The following is a 9,550-nucleotide window of genomic DNA, read 5'->3' as shown; positions in this document are numbered from 1 at the left end:
TCTGTTTGTGAGACCAGGGCACCCAAAGACCAAAAACCATTTCACAACTACACCGAGCACTAGAATTAGCTAAGGTGCACCCAATTTAAAAAAGCAGTGGAAATGAAGATTAAAAACAATTAATTGCACTTCTGCTACCCAATATTCTGAAAAAGCCACAATCGTTTAAAAATAGTTGGTATTTATTGCAAATTAACAACAGTCTGAACTACAAGCCAAACAGCACGTGCAGCAACTATTAATGCAGCTGTAGTATACGGTTTTATCCACAGTATCTTAAGCATGACTTTAATACAGATTTTAAGCAGATCTAAGGGTCTACAGTGTGCATGCATAGTAGAACCAGGTACTCTGTTCTAAAGCAAGTATTCACTGCTGTCAGTGATTTATTAACCCATTCACAAATTTGTCAATTATGAGGTTTGGAGCTTTCCATATAAGTACTCTACCATTTTGGCAACTTGTAGTGTTTCTATAAGTGTGTGTAGTATATTAAGACCAACAGATGCTTCAAGAATTGATTCCATGTACCAATTTTATTTATATAGAAATACTTAAAAAAAACATGAAGTAGCACCATTACTTAAGTTTTACCTTTATTATGTAGAACTTTAAATGTCAGAAAAATAAAACTCTTGATACAATTTCAATTCTCGTCTCAGCAAATATAATATTAGTATTTGACCATGAGGTTAAAGGCCCTTTATCATAAAATAAAATATATTTCGTTTTTAAACTTTGCTCAATAAAGTACATTTACGATCAAGTAACTTCACCTACATATACATAAACAAGTGGTAAACAAATGTATTAAAATAGAAATACTAAAAACTATAGTGGTGCAACAGAATTTGTAATTTTTCACTGGTTTCTACTTGTACAAATGTTAGAAAGCGTAACTGTTTCCTTTCATTGATTTTTGCTACTTTTATAATTTTATTTTCGTAATAATATAGAATAAAATATGTTTTATATCATTGACTAGAAAATATGCTGGGTGAAGCGGGTTTTTTTTTAAAAGTCTCTCTTTTCCGTTTCTATTTCTACTCAAACCGTCTCCCCTCCTGAAATACTGCTTGTTATGACACACGGTGTGGCCTCAAGACCCAGACAACAGTATTGTGTGAGATAGTAACAAAACCATATACAGTGTTCGGTGGCGCCCTGGTTTAAGGCCATTCGAAAATAAAAAGATTTAACCCAGCTACAAAAAAGTCTCACTGAAATTAAATTAAAATACTTGTAAACATCTGCCATACGAAATATAATTTTTCAAGTCAAAAAAGAATAAAATACTTCAATCTGTAACGCAATTCTCCTTTAGAATTCTCTTTTTAAACCTGCGGATTTCACATAATATACGCGATATGTAGTTTTATTTATTTATTTTTTTTTGCTAACTTTACTCTTCTGGATCTTGGTAATGCAGTATTACAAAGGACTTGCTTTCTGCTTGGTTGCTTTGTTGCTGTATTAAGAAAATATACGTATAGCCTGAGTTACAGCCTTGCGGCAGACAGGACACTCGGGCTCACTCGTCTTGCAGATCCTGTTTGCACACTCCATGCAGAAGAGGTTGTGGCCACAGGGCACCAGAGCAGCGATCACCTCGCTCTCCAAGCACATCAGGCAGTCCCGGCTGCCTTTCCGCCTCATGCTGGAGGAGGACGAGGAGGAGGAGGAGGACGAGGAGGAGGACGAGCAGGAGCCACTCGGCTCGGCGGCAACCCCGCCAGCGAGGTGGGCGCCGCTGGGCAGCAGGGCGGAGGCGGCGGGCCCCCCGCCGTTGGTGAAGGGGACCAATCCGATCGCCGAAGCCACGCCGCTGAGGGGGTCGCTGCGCACCCGCCGGGCCAGCGGATGGTGCTCGGCGGCGCCGTTCACCTGCAGGGGCGGGGGGGGAGGCGGGGGAGGCGGAGGCGGGGAGAGCCGGGGCGGCGGGACTCCCGCCGAGCCTACGCTGTGGGCCCGCCGCTGCTGCTGCTGCTGCTGCTGATGGTGATGATGATGATGATGGTGGTGATGATGCTGCTGCTGCGCCGAGGATCCGCCGTTGCTGGAGGCGGCGCCGGCGCTGGGACGCTCGAACTGGGACCAGATGATGGCCGAGGCCGGGGGCGCGGGGGCCGGGTCGAAGCTGGGAGACTCGAAGCCCAGGTCCCGCTCGCTCTCCCCGGCCAGGGAGGCCGGCAGGGGCTCGCCGCCGTACACGAAGCTGCTGCCGTTCCCGTTGACGCCGTTGGCGGGAAAGTGGGCGGGCGGGCTGTAGTCGGCCAGGCGGCCGGCGGGGCTGAAGTACGAGTCGGTGGACGCGCTGCCCAGCGAGCTGGAGCTGTCGTTCCGGTAAGTGGAGAAGGGCTTGCGGCCGGGGGTGGGTTTGTTCCACAGGCTGCCGGGGCCTCCCAGCTCGAAGCCCACGTCGGTGCCGTTGGCGTGGAAATCGTTGTCGTCGGTGAGCTCGATCAAGCCGCCCGTCCTCATGGCGATGTGAGCTTCGATCTCCTCCCGGGCCCGGTCCACATTCTCCGGCATGCCCGTCACCTCGAAGACCGGCTCCTTGTCCCGGCTCGGGGTGACGATGTAGGTGTGGGTCTGCTGCTGGATCCGCTTGATGGTCGCCCCCTTGGGCCCCACCACCAGCCCCACCACCCGGTAAGGGACCCGCACCTGGATGGTGGTCTGGCCCGGCAGGTTGGGCGGCCCCGGCGCCGCCCCGTTCAGCGCCGTGTTCTTGTTGCGGGAAGCTCGGATCATGGAGAAGTGCTCGGCCGCCGAGATGATCTCCCGCCTGGCCATGGCCACATCCTCCTTGCGACCGGTCACAACGAAGACAGGCTCCTCCCCGCGCACCGGGGTCTTGATGTAGGTGTTAGTCTTTGCCCGCAAAGCTTTGATTTTGCAACCTTACAGCAAGAGAGAGAGAGAGAGAGAGACAAGAGAGAGGGAGAAAAACAAACCCCATCGTTTAGTCACAAAACAACCAAATGTCTCTTTAAAAAACACAAGCAACAGAATGAAAATAAGACTGAAAGCCCAAACATGGCATTTCTTCCCCCTTTGTACAATGCGCTCCTCTCGCATGTCTGCACTTTCCTTTGTCATCACCATTACTCAAGGAGAGAGAGAGGGAGAGAGAGAACACAAAGCAACAGAGTGAAAACACTCAGTGCGCAGGATTCCTGCTGCCAGCATTTCTCTGCCTCTGTTACAGATCTGCACTTTCCTATTGTGATCATTACTCAAATGATTTATTTGTAACTAGCAACGGCACACCAGCTCCCGAATAAAGAGACACATGCACTGTGTATAAGGATGCATGCTGTAGAATACTGGGTGACACAGTATGAAGACCACGTATATATATAGAGAGAGAGAGGGGAGAGAGAGAGAGAGAGAGAGAGAAATGATGCATAGTTTCAGGAGATACTGTTCAGGATGCAATGAAGATACGCCGAATAAAGAGATACATTGTTACAGAATAAAGATACACACCAGGCTGAACAGATACATTGTATCGGCAGCCTAAACAAAGATAGAGTCCAGAGACACAGGATAAAGATACACTGTATCATATCAGCTCATGTCACCGCCAAATTGCAACATTTCAAACCCAGGAAGGGATCGCAAAGGCCAACACAAACCCCCGGCTGCTCTTTACCTTGTCTCCCCACGATCTCTGCTACATGCTCCGAGCTGGGCACGGGCACGCACTCGGTCATGTTGACGCTCTTCTTCCTCGGCTCGTTGTCGTAAATGGAGTTCTCGTCGTTGTCCAGACCGAGCAGCGAGAGCTGATCCAGGGCGATCTGCAGCGCTCTCTGGTCATCCAGCGTCTCTCCTCCTCCTCCTCCTCCTCCGTTGTTATTGTTGCTGCTGCCGCCGGGGTTCCGCTCCATGTCGGTGAAGAGAGAGCTCGGCATCTTTTTATTAAAGGAGGGAGAGAGAGAGAGAGAGAGAGGGAGAGAGAGAGAGAGAGAGAAAGAGAGAAGAGAGGCTGAGCCCGGGAGAAGCAGGAAGGAATCAGACAAAAGCAAACGGGAGGGGAGGGTATAGGGAGAGAGAGAGAGAGAGGGGAGGGGGGGGGGGTAGTGGAGGAGGAGGAGGAGGAGGGGGGAAGGGAAAGAGACAAGAGAGGAAAAGCTGGAGTGAGATCGAAGCAGCGCAGGAGAGGCTCCCCGGGTGGGAGCCCGAAGCCAAGGCAGTGGCCGGCTCTTGGGGCCGCGGCTCCCCCCCACTGCCTTTGTGTCTGCTCCCAGTGGGAGGAGGGAGGCAGTGAACACAGCGAGTGGGCACCCAGAGCCGGTTTACTGAGGTGTCGTGGTGGGAGGGGGGTGGGAGTTCTGTACAATATATAGATGATATATCCTCAGCAGCTCTTCCTTCCCTCCCTCCCCGGCCGGCTGCAGGGTATGGGCTCCGCCTGGCTGGCTTCCCTCTCTCTCTCTCCCTCTTTGTGTGTGTGTGTGTTATTTTGGGGAGGGGGGGTGGATTTGGTGGGGGGCGGGGAGCTGGCTGGCTCGCTCGCTCTCTCTCTCTCTCTCTCTCTCTCGCCCGCTCTCAGCACCGTCTCGCCGTGTCCTGCTCCAGTCTCAGCCCCGGCAGTGCTGCCGAGCAATGCGGCCCCATGACATCAGCCACACACGGCGGGGTCGGCGGGCAGAGGTGAAGCGGCGAGCCGCCTCATTGGCCCGGCGAGGGAGGAGGGAGCTAGGCAGCAGCAAGTGAATGGGACCGTCCCCTCGCCTCCTCCTCCTCCCCTCCCTCCCTCCCTCTCTCCTACAACTCTCCAACAATGAAACAATGCGAGCAGCAGCATGGAGACGGTCTTCCTTTTCTATAGAACAGGTAGTCGACATATATATAGAACCTGAAAGGTTTTTCTTGCAGTCTGAGTTGCAAATATTGAATCTTTCCCCCCACAATGAGTTTACTGTCACCGTGTGCCTATGGTGCAATGTGCAGAACATGTTAATGAAGCAGCCACCAAAATCAACGTTATAGTCTGCACGGTGTTATAAATAGCTCATGGGATATTTTCCTTTCAAATTAACGATATTGCACGATGTTATGAAGATAAAAATGTGTACCCTCTTTAATAATAGCAGTGGGATCACTTATGGACTGCACACTAACACTGCATTATATCATTGCTGCTCTTAATATTAATGACCCATGCTGCACATAGTGGGCCATATTTGTAACCAGATGCCAACAATGGGTGTCATCATTTTACTGGGACCTTTCTGTGATTGTTTACTGAGAGGTTTTATTGCCTTAAGGTGTTTTTTTGACAAAACCGAGCGGCGCACGCTGAAATCCAACAGAAACATTTAAGGATATATTTTACACCATCCTTGCCAAATGTGTAGTGAGAGAATGAAGGGATTGTCCAGCGACACTTGTCACGGAGAGAGCTGGTGGTCCCAGATTCTCCAGAAACAACATCCAAACGTGTCTTTGTTGTAACTGTTATTTCATTCGGCGACTTTGCAGTCCTGATTTTGGAGGCGGGGTCTGAGGTTTGAGTTGCTGGTGATTACAGCTAGAACAGTTGAACCTTCAAATAAAATGAAAATGATTTTTTTTTTGTGAACTGTTGAAGAATTAACCGTCTCATATTTGTGTGTAATTACGTCAGAACGGAGCTCTGCGAGTTAGAGAATCGCAAATCAGATCTCCCTCCCCCAACATACATACACACAATAAAGAATACCTCTCTCCATATATATTTAAGACAATTAGTGATGGTTCGGAAATTGTGTTGCAAGTTCCATTGCAGTGCACCATATTCCTGGGCATTGTTACTACGGACACACCTTGGTTTAGGTAGAAATATCTACATTGTACTGGCGACATCACTCGAGCATATTGTCATCCGTTTGATAACAGGTTGCCGGGGGCGGGGGGGGGAGGCACGATAGCGCCTTTTTCTCTCTCGTTTGTTTCATGTAAGCGAGAAATCGCACCCATGTGTCAAAGAGGGTCAACTTGCTATCAATTAACAGCTCGGTGCAGATGAGCAACACAGGTAAACATATCCATTTCTGCACCGTGTTTACTCAACCCCGTTAACTAGTATGGGGCATTTCCATTGAGATTTCTAGGATGGCTTGTTCAATGGCTATTAGGCAAACATAAGACGGGCAAGAAATATATCTAATTCGTGTTTTTTTTAAATTAATGGCCTAGAATACAGATTCTCATTTTTTAATTGAAATAACTGGTTCAAATACCTAAGTATCAACGCACTTTATGTGCCACCAGTTATTAACTGATTTACCAAAGATGATATTGCAATTGTGTTATTAGTGAGCCATTTGGTTTAAGGTTTCAAACCCCATTTGTATGGTGAAATTTTAACGCCTTCCAAAAATGGTGCAGCTTGTAATGTAATGTATAGAAACTAAAAGAAGCATCATAAAAGCCAGATCATAATTGCCGACGCTCTCAGGATAACTAGTAATTAAATTTAAAAAGTTTAAGGTTTACAATGCAACATTTTTTTTTAAAAAAAAAGGTATTTTGCTTGACAAATGGGAACGAGGGGGAGGAACACATGGTTTGAGAATGGTAACAGCCACACACAGAAGAGAATTCCACAAAGCTCGACCCTTCATTCAGATTTGAAGAAAAGACTATTTGTGGACGTGAGCTTGGGGAGGGAGATGGATCGGCTCCTCGATCACAAAAGACATTTCTGCTCAGTTCGAAATCGCTGGGACGGAAAGTACCTGCTCTGCCCTCACAATGCTTATGTTAATATGGAATGCTTAAAAACCTCTCACCATGGGGAGGCTTTTTTTTTTGTCCATCGGTCTCTTGCCTGTCTAGTTAACATAATCACATCAAGCTTTATAACACATTAACCGCGTTTTTTCCTGCCCTAAATTATTTCCTACGAAATTCCCCTTTCAGGATGCGCAAGAAGCTCATTTCCATCCCATCTCTTAAGCTTTAGCGAATTTATCCCTGTTACTATTTCGTTGCTATTCATGATCTGCCGATGTTTTTATGAACGCCAAGGTTCCACTCAGATGTCCCAAGGTCTTCCAGATGAAAGGTTATTGTGTGCCTTCAGGTGAAGACATGCCCGACATTGCGCCGCACCCCCGCAAAGCTTAGGCAAGACTAAAAGTCAACAGTTCCCGAGGACATTTCCCATCAACGATATTCCCTTCCCGGGAATCAAGAGAAAAGAAAAGAAGGAAACAGGTCTCATTTTTTTTATTGCTGTTGTAAAGCAGCATCTCAACATGAGAGTAAGGTCATTTTGGTAGCTGGATAGGGGCGGGGGGGGGTCTTCGGTGTTAGTGTAGTCTGATTTGATTTTAAAACGCCACATGAGTTTCGGAAAATAAAAACCAAAAGACGTTTCACGAGCCTCGTGTTGTTTCTTCCAAAAATAAACTTCATGTATGACATTTGTAAATGTACATCACAAAACATTTCAGATTGAAAATTATAGAAAGTCCAATAAAATTCAACTTTTCTCTATACAGCATGTTCTACACTGAGGTGCCTCAATGCAATTGTAATACTCTTAATGATTACAATGTACAAACCACGGCAGAAATAAGGCCCAAGGGCAAAATCTTTCAAATTGAATATTACATAAAAAAAACAATAGAATTCAACTTTTCACCATACAGCATGAATGCCAGTTTTATGTGTCATAAGAAAGACAGTTATCTTTTTCCACTATCATGATCATCTGCACACCTTTCACTTATTTAAGTTGTAAATCAGCATTCAAAAGCATTGTCAATAAAAGAAAGACACACCACATCAATAGATGAATAATGATACCAACATTTGCACCATTCTTGTATTTGGTGGTAAACTGCCTCGTTCATGATTGCTGAATGGTTATGTTGAGTAGCCAATAAAATCTGATAAACACATATAATCATGCAAATTATAGGGGAAATATAACAGGCTTTGGCTATTGGTCAGAGCCACATCTTGTTAATAATTTATGTTCACACCCGCTTCAGAGTGTGCACCATATACTTCAATTGTGTTTAGTTCACCAGTTTTAATCTTTTTGAAAATAGTCAGATTTCTGTGCTAATTCAAGCGCCAATTTTAACACTTTCTGTCGGTAATTGTGCTATCATCGAAAACTCTGAATCATTTATAGTACTGAAATATTCCCACATATTTATGCATTTATTTTAAGGATGCACACGGTCAGTGCAAAGTCAATACAAGCACGAGGGCTGATTCTAAATGTATGTTTTAAATGGCTGATTACTCACTTTGGATTGATTTTCATGGTGCTCAATTTAGTCCAAGAAATGCCTTTTTAAAAAAACAATCTGTGGTGGCATATGTTGGGGAATTTGAAGGAGCGTCTGTGCTGAAATTGTTGTAGGTGGATTTTAATAGAGATCCTGGCTTGCATCATCCCCCACCCCATAAAATACTGATTGTACCAGGAGTTCATTCCTCTGTGGCCCTATAAACCAAGCTGTGATCTTACATTTCTCTGTTTGCTTGTTCCAATCAAACTTGCCAGTGCAGAGATTTTAAATAAGATTTTTTTTTTGAATTATGAATTGAGAACCTTAGGTAAAATACATGCAGCAGGAGTGCAGCTGCACACGGAAGGTGTAAGCAGCTAGGATAATTGGTGTTCAGTGTGAGTACTGTTAGTTCTTAATCCACATGGGCGCAGAAAAACATTCAGTTGCAAGTTCATGAAAATAGAGGAGGGAAATCGTTTAAGATTGATTAAGATTAAGAATTGCCATAATAAATCTAAGGGAGATAGAACAATTGCATGTATAAAACATATGTACACACACATTTAGATTGTCAGTTTTATATAGTGCAGAGACATATATTCATAGCTCTGCATTAGCTGAAAATATGTGCCGAATTGTAAGCCATTACCATGCTGCAGAATTATGGCTTGAGTCACTTATACCACAATGTATGTTACAGCATAATTTCTGGGGAGTTTTGTACTACTCCACAGAGACACTTTCCAATTAGCCTAACTCTGCGCACCCCTTCACCCCATCTCCCAGTAAAATCAATGATGAGATCGAGTTAACTGCATTAACGTCACTATGATCATCAATGTCGCTTAGACCATTGCAGAATTGTGTTGGAGGGCTCAGAAACAGTAAAATATTCAATCATTCATCAGGTTGCCCTGAGGGTAACATCTTCTCTGACTTGTTGTAGGAACTTCAAAACCTGAACCGACTAATAAAATAAGTAGTTTGCCAGCCGGGCATTTTCCCCAACTGATATTGGTCTGGATCTTGCTATATTACAATGCATGTCATTATTAATGTGCAAATTGACCAGCAATGTCAGGCGATTAAAAGATATGGGGCAGAATTTTCCCAGAATTACACTAACTGCGGTAGCGGGGTGGGTAAAATGGAGCCCCACCTGCTGCGAAAATGGCAGGTTTTCACACCGTATTATCCCAAGCCCACCTCACTATTTATTAATCCCCAGAAACGCGCAGTTTCTATGGCAAGAGCGCCCTCATTTGCCCGCTCGCCAACACCCCGCTGTTGCATCACGCCAATCG

General features: G+C 45.5%; 1 protein-coding gene across 1 annotated transcript; it reads right to left on the bottom strand.

Moving 5' to 3' along the window:
* Positions 1-517: 517 nt before the first annotated feature.
* Positions 518-4,262, bottom strand: mex3b (mex-3 RNA binding family member B). Its single transcript, XM_078530451.1, has 2 exons — positions 3,659-4,262; positions 518-2,903 (listed from the first exon to the last, which is right to left on the bottom strand). The coding sequence occupies exons 1-2, from the start codon at positions 3,918-3,920 to the stop codon at positions 1,474-1,476; spliced, it is 1,692 nt and encodes a 563-aa protein (XP_078386577.1). The 5' UTR covers positions 3,921-4,262; the 3' UTR covers positions 518-1,473.
* Positions 4,263-9,550: the final 5,288 nt, after the last annotated feature.

This window comes from Cetorhinus maximus, chromosome 26 (genome assembly GCF_964194155.1).
Source record: "Cetorhinus maximus chromosome 26, sCetMax3.hap1.1, whole genome shotgun sequence".
Lineage (NCBI taxonomy): Eukaryota > Metazoa > Chordata > Chondrichthyes > Lamniformes > Cetorhinidae > Cetorhinus > Cetorhinus maximus.
The sequence above is the reverse complement of the archived record's forward strand: the minus strand, read 5'-3'. Positions and strand labels throughout refer to the sequence as shown.